The sequence below is a fragment of the Oncorhynchus gorbuscha genome, linkage group LG01 (assembly GCF_021184085.1).
Source record: "Oncorhynchus gorbuscha isolate QuinsamMale2020 ecotype Even-year linkage group LG01, OgorEven_v1.0, whole genome shotgun sequence".
NCBI classification, from domain to species: domain Eukaryota; kingdom Metazoa; phylum Chordata; class Actinopteri; order Salmoniformes; family Salmonidae; genus Oncorhynchus; species Oncorhynchus gorbuscha.
Genome location: NC_060173.1, coordinates 80,231,746 through 80,244,463, shown reverse-complemented (window position 1 = coordinate 80,244,463; position 12,718 = coordinate 80,231,746). Strand labels below are relative to the sequence as shown.

General features: G+C 46.5%; 1 protein-coding gene across 1 annotated transcript in view; it reads left to right on the top strand.

Annotated features, from left to right (window-relative positions):
• LOC124047885 (phospholipid-transporting ATPase IH-like) overlaps positions 1 to 7,996 on the top strand; it is a 66,176-nt gene extending 58,180 nt beyond the window's left edge. The window contains exons 14-17 of the mRNA XM_046368251.1: positions 468 to 618; positions 835 to 1,032; positions 7,567 to 7,740; positions 7,826 to 7,996. Of these exons, the coding sequence (XP_046224207.1) occupies positions 468 to 618; positions 835 to 1,032; positions 7,567 to 7,740; positions 7,826 to 7,996 (694 nt within the window). The remainder of the gene's footprint in view (positions 1 to 467; positions 619 to 834; positions 1,033 to 7,566; positions 7,741 to 7,825) is intronic.
• The last annotated feature ends 4,722 nt before the right edge of the window (positions 7,997 to 12,718 follow it).

The following is a 12,718-nucleotide window of genomic DNA, read 5'->3' as shown; positions in this document are numbered from 1 at the left end:
CTCTGGTGTGGCTAGAACTACCTGTCTGATGAAGGATAGCAGGAGTTAGAATAGTAGCAGGAGTTAGAATAGTAGCAGGAGTTAGAATAGTAGCAGGAGTTAGAATAGTAGCAGGAGTTAGAATAGTAGCAGGAGTTAGAATAGTAGCAGGAGTTAGAATAGTAGCAGGAATAGTAGACTCTGTTATTACATAAAGTCTGCTTGATTAAATTCCATTTGATCTCATTCAAGCTGTGTGTGTGTGTGTGTGTGTGTGTGTGTGTGTGTGTGTGTGTGTGTGTGTGTGTGTGTGTGTGTGTGTGTGTGTGCGTGCGTGCGTGCGTGCGTGCGTGCGTGCGTGCGTGCGTGCGTGCGTGCGTGCGTGTGTGTGTGTGTGATGCTCTATTGACAATTCTTTTACATCCAGTTCTGGAGAATCGATCTGCATTTAGCTCCTCTAAACCTCTCCTCCCTCTACCTCCCTCCAGGTCTATGAATGCGTTCCTAATCGTGTATCTGTGCATCCTGATCACTAAAGCGGTCATTAACACGGTTCTGAAGTATGCGTGGCAGTGGTCTGCTGACCACGATGAACCCTGGTACAACCACAGGACCGAGATCGACAGAGAACGCCATGTGGTTAGTCCCCCAGCACCACTACACTACCCACAAAGCACGCTGTCATAGCAAAATGAATAATCAGGTCACTCCCTATTTACCGTTCACTGACTCTGATAAAGCCTCTTCTCTGTCTCTAACTATCCTTTCGTTCTCGTTCTCCCCTTCTCTCTCTTCCTACATCCTCCTCCTCCCTGCCTCTACCCCTCCCTCCATCTTCTCCACTCTCTCTCTCAGGTGATCAGGGCGTTCACAGACTTCCTGGCCTTCATGGTGTTGTTTAACTACATCATCCCAGTCTCCATGTACGTTACCGTGGAGATGCAGAAGTTCCTGGGTTCTTACTTCATAGTCTGGGACAAGGATATGTATGATGAGGAGCTGGGGGTGGGGGCTCAGGTCAACACATCTGACCTCAACGAAGAGCTTGGACAGGTACACACACTCACACATCTTCTGAACATCTAGATATACTAGACTGACTTGTGTCCACACACACGCACACACACATTTATACTGCAGGTAGAGTACACAAATACACACATACGTATACTACACACACTCCAGAGTTCAGGGCTTGTATCCATAAAGCATCTCAGAAAATATATTTGAAATCCTGATAACCTGTGTTTAAGACAACAACAAAAACTCCCAGCTTTTAGGATGAAACACTGTTCAGACGAACTCTGAGCCAGGAGTAAAATCAACTCAGAAACGTTTATCTCAGCTGGTAGTCACAACAGTTTGAGGTACCGCAAAGGAAAGATACTGATGATACTCATTAACATTGTTGCAAATGACGGGGAATAACCAATCATGAGGAAGCCTCGCCAGGTGTAAACTCTATAGCACGCTTCAGGCTTTGTTTTTACCAATTCTGATGGTTGTTAAAATTTGAATTTTGACAATATGACCGTTATATCAACACACACGTCACTCCCGTTTAACAAACAGCCCCAAGCCACTCACCGGTAATGTTGCATACAATGTTTGAAAGGTCTGTCATTTTCATCAAAGACAATCAAAGTTAACATAAGGCCTAGATGTCTTCAACTACCCAATTTATAGGTATGCCTAATTTTAGGCTTCTTTTTTCATGTGATTGCACTCCAAAGGGATAACTTGAAATAACAGCATAATGTAGTTAGTTAAATAATTGAAAGGAAACATATGAAATAGGTCTTATTGTCAAAGGCACAAGTGATTGTCATGCAGGTAAAAGAGGACCCAAAAGCGACTTAACAGAAACAGAGTTTAATAATGTTCAAAACGGAATAACTGACATCCTCTAGATTTGTAGAGGGGAAAACAACTGGAGAAGCGGCCACAGACTGCAGGTCGCTTCGGGTAGGCGCAGGCCGTAGTCGACTGAGACACCTGCTCACACGCAGCGTCTGATGAAGGCACAAAACACGACAGGACAGGGTGATACACAATCACGGCAAAAAACACGACAGGACAGGGCGAAACGCAATCACAGCATGGTGAATACAATACAAGGAACCGACGGAACAGGAACGGATCACAAAGGAATAAATAGGGAGTCTAATCAGGGGAAAGGATCGGGAACAGGTGTGGGAAGACTAAATGATGATTAGGGGAATAGGAACAGCTGGGAGCAGGAACGGAACGACAGAGAGAAGAGAGAGCGAGAGAGTGAGAGAGGGAGGGGGAGAGAGAAGGATAGAACCAAACAAGACCAGCAGAGGGAAACGAATAGCATGGGGAGCACAGGGACAAGACATGACAATAAATGACAAACATGACAGTACCCCCCCACTCACCGAGCGCCTCCTGGCGCACTCGAGGAGGAATCCTGGCGGCAACGGAGGAAATCATCGATGAGCGAACGGTCCAGCACGTCCCGAGACGGAACCCAACTCCTCTCCTCAGGACCGTAACCCTCCCAATCCACTAGGTATTGGTGACCCCGTCCCCGAGAACGCATGTCCATAATTTTATGTACCTTGTAAATAGGTGCGCTCTCGACAAGGACGGGAGGGGGGAGGGAAGACGAACGGGGTGCGAAGAAAGGGCTTAACACAGGAGACATGGAAGACAGGATGGACGCGACGAAGATGTCGCGGAAGAAGCAGTCGCACAGCGACAGGATTGACGACCTGGGAGACACGGAACGGACCAATGAACCGCGGAGTCAACTTACGAGAAGCTGTCGTAAGAGGAAGGTTGCGAGTGGAAAGCCACACTCTCTGGCCGCAACAATACCTTGGACTCTTAATCCTGCGTTTATTGGCGGCTCTCACCGTCTGTGCCCTGTAACGGCAAAGTGCAGACCTCACCCTCCTCCAGGTGCGCTCACAACGTTGGACAAACGCTTGAGCGGAGGGAACGCTGGACTCGGCAAGCTGGGATGAGAACAGAGGAGGCTGGTAACCCAGACTACTCTGAAACGGAGATAACCCGGTAGCAGACGAAGGAAGCGAATTGTGAGCGTATTCTGCCCAGGGGAGCTGTTCTGCCCAAGACGCAGGGTTTCTGAAAGAAAGGCTGCGTAGTATGCGACCAATCGTCTGATTGGCCCTCTCTGCTTGACCGTTAGACTGGGGATGAAACCCGGAAGAGAGACTGACGGACGCACCAATCAAACGACAGAACTCCCTCCAAAACTGTGACGTGAATTGCGGACCTCTGTCTGAAACGGCGTCTAACGGGAGGCCATGAATTCTGAATACATTCTCAATAATGATTTGTGCCGTCTCCTTAGCGGAAGGAAGTTTAGCGAGGGAATGAAATGTGCCGCCTTAGAGAACCTATCGACAACCGTCAGAATCACAGTCTTCCCCGCAGACAAAGGCAGACCGGTAATGAAGTCTAAGGCAATGTGAGACCATGGTCGAGAAGGAATGGGGAGCGGTCTGAGACGACCGGCAGGAGGAGAGTTACCCGACTTAGTCTGCGCGCAGTCCGAACAGGCAGCCACGAAACGGCGCGTGTCACGCTCCTGAGTCGGCCACCAAAAGCGCTGGCGAATAGACGCAAGAGTGCCTCGAACACCGGGATGACCCGCTAACTTGGCAGAGTGAGCCCACTGAAGAACAGCCAGACGAGTGGAAACAGGAACGAAAAGGAGGTTACTAGGACAAGCGCGCGGCGACGCAGTGTGCGTGAGTGCTTGCTTAACCTGTCTTTCAATTCCCCAGACTGTTAACCCGACAACACGCCCATAAGGAAGAATCCCTCGGGATCAGTAGAAGCCACAGAAGAACTAAACAGACGGGATAAGGCATCAGGCTTGGTGTTCTTGCTACCCGGACGGTAAGAAATCACAAACTCGAAACGAGCGAAAAACAACGCCCAACGAGCTTGACGGGCATTAAGTCGTTTGGCAGAACGGATGTACTCAAGGTTCTTATGGTCTGTCCAAACGACAAAAGGAACGGTCGCCCCCTCCAACCACTGTCGCCATTCGCCTAGGGCTAAGCGGATGGCGAGCAGTTCACGGTTACCCACATCATAGTTGCGCTCAGATGGCGACAGGCGATGAGAAAAATAAGCGCAAGGATGAACCTTATCGTCAGACTGGAAGCGCTGGGATAGAATGGCTCCCACGCCTACCTCTGAAGCGTCAACCTCGACAATGAATTGTCTAGTGACGTCAGGAGTAACGAGGATAGGAGCGGACGTAAAACGTTCTTTTAGAAGATCAAAAGCTCCCTGGGCGGAACCGGACCACTTAAAACACGTCTTGACAGAAGTAAGAGCTGTGAGAGGGGCAGCAACTTGACCGAAATTACGAATGAAACGCCGATAGAAATTAGCGAAACCTAAAAAGCGCTGCAACTCGACACGTGACCTTGGAACGGGCCAATCACTGACAGCTTGGACCTTAGCGGAATCCATCTGAATGCCTTCAGCGGAAATAACGGAACCGAGAAAAGTAACGGAGGAGACATGAAAAGAGCACTTCTCAGCCTTTACGTAGAGACAATTCTCTAAAAGGCGCTGTAGAACACGTCGAACGTGCTGAACATGAATCTCGAGTGACGGAGAAAAAATCAGGATATCGTCAAGATAGACAAAAACAAAAATGTTCAGCATGTCTCTCAGAACATCATTAACTAATGCCTGAAAAACAGCTGGCGCATTGGCGAGACCGAACGGCAGAACCCGGTACTCAAAATGCCCTAACGGAGTATTAAACGCCGTTTTCCACTCGTCCCCCTCTCTGATGCGCACGAGATGGTAAGCGTTACGAAGGTCCAACTTAGTAAAGCACCTGGCTCCCTGCAGAATCTCGAAGGCTGATGACATAAGGGAAGCGGATAACGATTCTTAACCGTTATGTCATTCAGCCCTCGATAATCCACGCAGGGGCGCAGAGTACCGTCCTTCTTCTTAACAAAAAAGAACCCCGCCCCGGCCGGAGAGGAAGAAGGCACTATGGTACCGGCGTCAAGAGACACAGACAAATAATCCTCGAGAGCCTTACGTTCGGGAGCCGACAGAGAGTATAGTCTACCTCGAGGAGGAGTGGTCCCCGGAAGGAGATCAATACTACAATCATACGACCGGTGAGGAGGAAGGGAGTTGGCTCGGGACCGACTGAAGACCGTGCGCAGATCATGATATTCCTCCGGCACTCCTGTCAAATCGCCAGGTTCCTCCTGAGAAGTAGGGACAGAAGAAATGGGAGGGATGGCAGACATTAAACACTTCACATGACAAGAAACGTTCCAGGATAGGATAGAATTACTAGACCAATTAATAGAAGGATTATGACATACAAGCCAGGGGTGACCCAAAACAACAGGTGTAAACGGTGAACGGAAAATCAAAAAGACATAGTCTCACTGTGGTTACCAGATACTGTGAGAGTTAAAGGTAGTGTCTCAAATTTGATACTGGGAAGATGACTACCATCTAAGGCAAACATGGGCGTAGGCCTGTCTAACGGTCTGAAAGGAATGTTATGTTTCCGAGCCCATGCTTCGTCCATGAAACAACCCTCAGCCCCAGAGTCAATCAAAGCACTGCATGTAGCACCGAACCGGTCCAGCGTAGATGGACCGACATAGTAGTACAAGATCTAGATGAAGGGACCTGAGTAGTAGCGCTCACCAGTAGCCCTCCGCTTACTGATGGGCTCTGGCCTCTTACTGGACATGAAATAACAAAATGTCCAGCAACTCCGCAATAGAGGCACAGGCGGTTGGTGATCCTCTGTTCCCTCTCCTTATTCGAGATGCGAATCCCTCCCAGCTGCATGGGCTCAGTCTCAAAGCCAGAGGAGGGAGATGGTTGCGATGCGGAGCAGGGAAACACCGTTGATGCGAGCTCTCTTCCACGAGCCCGGTGACGAAGATCTACCCGTCGTTCTATGCGGATGGCGAGAGCAATCAAAGAGTCCACATCTGAAGGAACCTCCCGGGAGAGAATCTCATCCTTAACCGCTGCGTGGAGTCCCTCCAGAAAACGAGCGAGCAGCGCCGGCTCGTTCCACTCACTAGAGGCAGCAAGAGTGCGAAACTCAATGGAATAATCCGTTATGGACCGTTCACCTTGGCATAAGGAAGCCAGGGCCCTAGAAGCCTCCTCACCAAAAACTGAACGGTCAAAAACCCGAATCATCTCCTCTTTAAAGTTCTGGAATCTGTTAGAGCAATCAGCCCTTGCCTCCCAGATAGCTGTGCCCCATTCTCGAGCCCGGCCAGTAAGGAGTGAAATGACGTAAGCAACCCGAGCTCTCTCTCTAGAGTATGTGTGGGGTTGGAGAGAGAACACAATCTCACACTGCGTGAGAAAGGAGCGGCACTCAGTGGGCTGCCCGGAGTAGCAAGGTGGGTTATTAACCCTGGGTTCTGGAGGCTCGGCAGGCCAGGGAGTAACAGGTGGCACGAGACGTAGACTCTGGAACTGTCCAGAGAGGTCGGAAACCTGAGCGGCCAGGTTCTCCACGGCATGGCGAGCAGCAGACAATTCCTGCTCGTGTCTGCCGAGCATGGCTCCTTGGAACTCGACGGCAGTGTAACGAGCGTCTGAAGTCGCTGGGTCCATTCCTTGGTCGGTTCCTTCTGTCATGCAGGTAAAAGAGGACCCAAAAGCGACTTAACAGAAACAGAGTTTAATAATGTTCAAAACGGAATAACTGACATCCTCTAGATTTGTAGAGGGGAAAACAACTGGAGAAGCGGCCACAGACTGCAGGTCGCTTCGGGTAGGCGCAGGCCGTAGTCGACTGAGACACCTGCTCACACGCAGCGTCTGATGAAGGCACAAAACACGACAGGACAGGGTGATACACAATCACGGCAAAAAACACGACAGGACAGGGCGAAACGCAATCACAGCATGGTGAATACAATACAGGGAACCGACGGAACAGGAACGGATCACAAAGGAATAAATAGGGAGTCTAATCAGGGGAAAGGATCGGGAACAGGTGTGGGAAGACTAAATGATGATTAGGGGAATAGGAACAGCTGGGAGCAGGAACGGAACGACAGAGAGAAGAGAGAGCGAGAGAGTGAGAGAGGGAGGGGGAGAGAGAAGGATAGAACCAAACAAGACCAGCAGAGGGAAACGAATAGCATGGGGAGCACAGGGACAAGACATGACAATAAATGACAAACATGACAGTGATGCTGTTTCATGTAGATCTAGATTATTTGTGGATTGATTTTTTTAGAATTATCAAAACATTCTTTCGACAACTCCAAAGCTATTGCATGTGGTGCAGGAACCACTGACTCGCTGCATTTTTCCATTATTAAGACACCTGCTGGTAACTCTTAACTGGTTAGGACAGCTCATGAAGTCTCCTAAATATCTGTCAACTCTGTGTGACTATTATGAATAAAGGGGCTTCATGCATAGCTTTTGTTTTTTCCCGTAGGAGTAAAATGTCTATTTTCTCACAACGGATGACCAATTTTCTACTCTGAGACGCTTTGTGGATACGGGCCTAGGTCAGCATCTAAAGATAACTTCTGCTTCTGTCTGTGTGTGCAGGTAGAGTATGTGTTTACTGATAAGACGGGGACGTTGACGGAGAACAACATGGAGTTTATAGAGTGCTGTGTGGACGGGCACGTATATATCCCCCACGTCATCTGTAACGGACAGATCCTCAGTGCTGCTTCCAGCATAGACATGATCGACTCTTCTCCTGGAGGATACCGCAGGGTAAGTCCGTGTGTACCAGTGTGTACCAGTGTGTAGCAGTGTGTACCAGTGTGTAATAGTGTGTCTGTGTTCCTGTGTGTGTCAGGAGCACGAGGACCTGTTCTTCCGGGCTCTGTGTCTGTGCCACACGGTGCAGGTGAAGGAGGAGGAGACAGTGGACAGCATCAAGAGAGGGATCCACCTGGGAAAGCCCACCTCCTTCTACATATCATCCTCTCCTGATGAGGTGGCTCTGGTGGAGGGCATGAAGAGGTAACACACACACCAGTGGCGGTTGGTGCCGTTTAAGATGAGGGAGGATATTGGGTGACTGTCATTCATATTCCATTCACCCAGTTCAATGTAACATCGCTAGGTTTAGTCTACTAGGTAATACTACAATTCTCACTGTACCCATTATGAGGTTGCTATAACCTAGACTATGAATGAATGTTTACAACGTTGGGCCACAGGTCGAGATGATAATTTTGAGTGCATCTAGCTGATCTAGGGTGGAATCATTAGTCCAACAGTTGCAAATTAGAGTTTTTATTGGGCAAATGCAGGTATGTTTATCCCAGTTTCTTTTCATTTAATTTTTTTTTTTCAAGAGAATCGGTGGAATTAATACACCCCTGATCACACGCAAACAGTTCAGTTTCATAGCAGTCACATACAAACAGCATCATCACTTTCCTTGTTGTACAGTGTATATATAATTCCTTCGTGCAACTATCTATGCGCTCTCCTCTCACCTTTTCCCTTCACTTGTGGATTTCAGTGCACAACACGTAAGCTGTCTGGGATCAGGCGAAAAAAATATTTCCAAGCCAAACCTTCATATCATGACCGCTAACCACTACACACAGCCTACATCGTTGTCACGTCATAGTCTACGAGAACTAACACGTTAGTAAACCCACTACGTTCATGCAGTATAGTGTAGTCAGAAAGCAGTTTAGCAGTTACACCGGCGGGCCCCAGTGGTGTTGGGTGGTCCTTTGCATGGGGTGACGTAAGCTTCCTTTAACAATCAGTCTTCCAGATAGATGATACAGGAACCTTGGTATAAAACTCTTTAGTAATAAAATGCAATTGCAGACAGAGTTTCACATACAGAATACCTCAGTAGTCTATAGTAAAGATCTGTTTGGTGAAACAAGAGACAAAGCTCATTATACTAGTGGGTGTGACAACCTACCATCAATCATACCTTAGCATTGTTGCACTGGATTAGCTGCAAAGTAACTAAGATGAGAAAAGCATGTCTAGACAGTGGTTTCTCACTCTGCTATTTTGGCCTTGAGGCTGTGTGACAATCAGCAGGTGCAGACAATTCTCAGCCTGAGAACTAAAGCAGTACATCTCCATTTACTCAGTACAATTCCATCATTGAGCATTGCAAGCATACAAAGGTAATCATACATACATACATACATACATACATACATACATACATACATACATACATACATACATACATACATACATACATACATACATACATACATACATACATACATACATACATACATACATACATACATACATACATACATACATACATACATACATACATACATACATACATACATACATACATACATACATACATACATACATACATACATTTACATTACATTTACATTTAAGTCATTTAGCAGACGCTCTTATCCAGAGCGACTTACAAATTGGTGCATTCACCTTATGACATCCAGTGGAACAGTCACTTTACAATAGTGCATCTAAATCTTAAAGGGGGGGTGAGAGGGATTACTTATCCTATCCTAGGTATTCCTTAAAGAGGTGGGGCTTCAGGTGTCTCCGGAAGGTGGTGATTGACTCCGCTGTCCTGTCGTCGTGAGGGAGTTTGTTCCACCATTGGGGGGCCAGAGCAGCGAACAGTTTTGACTGGGCTGAGCGGGAGCTGTACTTCCTCAGTGGTAGGGAGGCGAGCAGGCCAGAGGTGGATGAACGCAGTGCCCTTGTTTGGGTGTAGGGCCTGATCAGAGCCTGGAGGTACTGAGGTGCCATTCCCCTCACAGCTCCGTAGGCAAGCACCATGGTCTTGTAGCGGATGCGAGCTTCAACTGGAAGCCAGTGGAGAGAACGGAGGAGCGGGGTGACGTGAGAGAACTTGGGAAGGTTGAACACCAGACGGGCTGTGGCGTTCTGGATGAGTTGAAGGGGTTTAATGGCACAGGCAGGGAGCCCAGCCAACAGCGAGTTGCAGTAATCCAGACGGGAGATGACAAATGCCTGGATTAGGACCTGCGCCGCTTCCTGTGTGAGGCAGGGTCGTACTCTGCAGATGTTGTAGAGCATGAACCTACAGGAACGGGCCACCGCCATGATGTTGGTTGAGAACGACAGGGTGTTGTCCAGGATCACGCCAAGGTTCTTAGCGCTTTGGGAGGATACATACATACATACATACATACATACATACATACATACATACATACATACATACATACATACATACATACATACATACATACATACATACATACATACATACATACATACATACATACATACATACATACATACATACAGTGGGGCAAAAAAAGTATTTAGTCAACCACCAATTGTGCAAGTTCTCCCACTTAAAAAGATGAGAGAGGCCTGTAATTTTCATCATAGGTACACTTCAACTATGACAGACAAAATGAGGGAAGAAATTCCAGAAAATCACATTGTAGGATTTTTTATTAATTAATTTGCAAATTATGGTGGAAAATAAGTATTTGGTCAATAACAAAAGTTTCTCAATACTTTGTTATATACCCTTTGTTGGCAATGACAGAGGTCAAACATTTTCTGTAAGTCTTCACAAGGTTTTCACACACTGTTGCTGGTATCTTGGCCCATTCCTCCATGCAGATCTCCTCTAGAGCAGTGATGTTTTGGGGCTGTTGCTGGGCAACACGCACTTTCAACTCCCTCCAAAGATTTTCTATGGGGTTGAGATCTGGAGACTGGCTAGGCCACTCCAGGACCTTGAAATGCTTCTTACGAAGCCACTCCTTCGTTGCCCGGGCGGTGTGTTTGGGATCATTGTCATGCTGAAAGACCCAGCCACGTTTCATCTTCAATGCCCTTGCTGATGGTAGGCTTTGTTACTTTGGTCCCAGCTCTCTGCAGGTCATTCACTAGGTCCCCCCGTGTGGTTCTGGGAGTTTTGCTCACCGTTCTTGTGATAATTTTGACCCCACAGGGTGAGATCTTGCCCCAGATCGAGGGAGATTATCAGTGGTCTTGTATGTCTTCCATTTCCTAAAAATTGCTCCCACAGTTGATTTCTTCAAACCAAGCTGCTTACCTATTGCAGATTCAGTCTTCTCAGCCTGGTGCAGGTCAACAATTTTGTTTCTGGTGTCCTTTGACAGCTCTTTGGTCTTGGCCATAGTGGAGTTTGGAGTGTGACTGTTTGAGGTTGTGAACAGGTGCCATTAATACAGGTAACAAGTGGAGGACAGAGGAGCCTCTTAAAGAAGAAGTTACAGGTCTGTGAGAGCCAGAAATCTTGCTTGTTTGTAGGTGACCAAATACTTATTTTCCACCATAATTTGCAAATAAATTCATTAAAAGTCCTACAATGTGATTTTCTGGATGTTTTTTTTCTCATTTTGTCTGTCATAGTTCAAGTGTACCTATGATGAAAATGACAAAAATTGCCTCTCTCATCTATTTTAGTGGGAGAACTTGCACAATTGGTGGCTGACTAAATACTTTTTTGCCCCACTGTATGTATATATATACAGTAATCAAGGCATTGGTGTAATGTACTCAGAGGAGGACAGAAGCTAGCTGTCCTCCAGCTGCACAATGGTGCTAACCTACAGAGTGTAGACTTTCATTGCAAAACAGTGTTTTTTAATCAATTATTTGCTGACGTACATATATTTAGTTTTATCTAAAAAGGATAACCTTTTAAAATTTTTGTTTCACTTTTTATTTTTATGAAATTCACTGAGGAGGATAGTTCTCCCCTTCCTTTAAGGAGCCTCAATTGACACACACACACACACACACACACACACACACACACACACACACACACACACACACACACACACACTGAAGGATACACAGACTAGTCCAGGGGTGTCACCAACTATTTTTGCACTGCAGGGCGCATTCAGACCTCACAATGTTCTTTGTACTTAAAATTGATTAAATTCCAAATTCGCTTTTGGAATTTCCAATTCTCCATGACTGTCTAGCTTTCGTTTCAATGACTTTTAGCAAGCTGGACAGAGTGACACCCTGCACTAGGCAATACACACATAGTGATAAACAAGAACGCAAATAGTCATGCTTTTTCTCACACCCATTCACGCATGTACACACACACTGTACACACGCACTTAGTCATGCTCTTTCTATCTCACATGTAAGAACACATGCTCACATTTACAACTCCATGGTCTCTGGTCATGGTGGTGTGTCTGTTTAGGGTGCAGCTGATCACGCTATTGTACTGGACTCTGTTATAGTGGCCCTGTTGTAACGACCTCAATGCTGTACTGGATGGATGTCTACTGTCAAGCTGATATACACTACCAGTCAAAAGTTTGGACACACCTACTAATTCCAGGGTTTTTCTTTACTTTTACTATTGTCTATGTTGTAGAATAATAGTGAATACATCAAAACTACGAAATAACACATGGAATCATGTAGTAACCAAAAAAGTGTTAAAACGCATCTAAATATGATTTATATTTGAGAATCTTCAAAGTAGCCACCCTTTGCCTTGATGACAGCTTTGCAGACACTTGGCATTCTCTCAACCAGCTTCATGAGGTAGTCACCTGAAATGCATTTAAATTAACAGGTGTGCCTTGTTAAATGTTCATTTGCGGAATTTCTTTCCATCTTACTGCGTTTGAGCAAATCAGTTGTGTTGTGACAAGGTAGGGGGGTATACAGAAGATAGCACTATTTGGTAAAAGACCAAGTCCGTATTATGGCAAGAACAGTTCAAATAAGC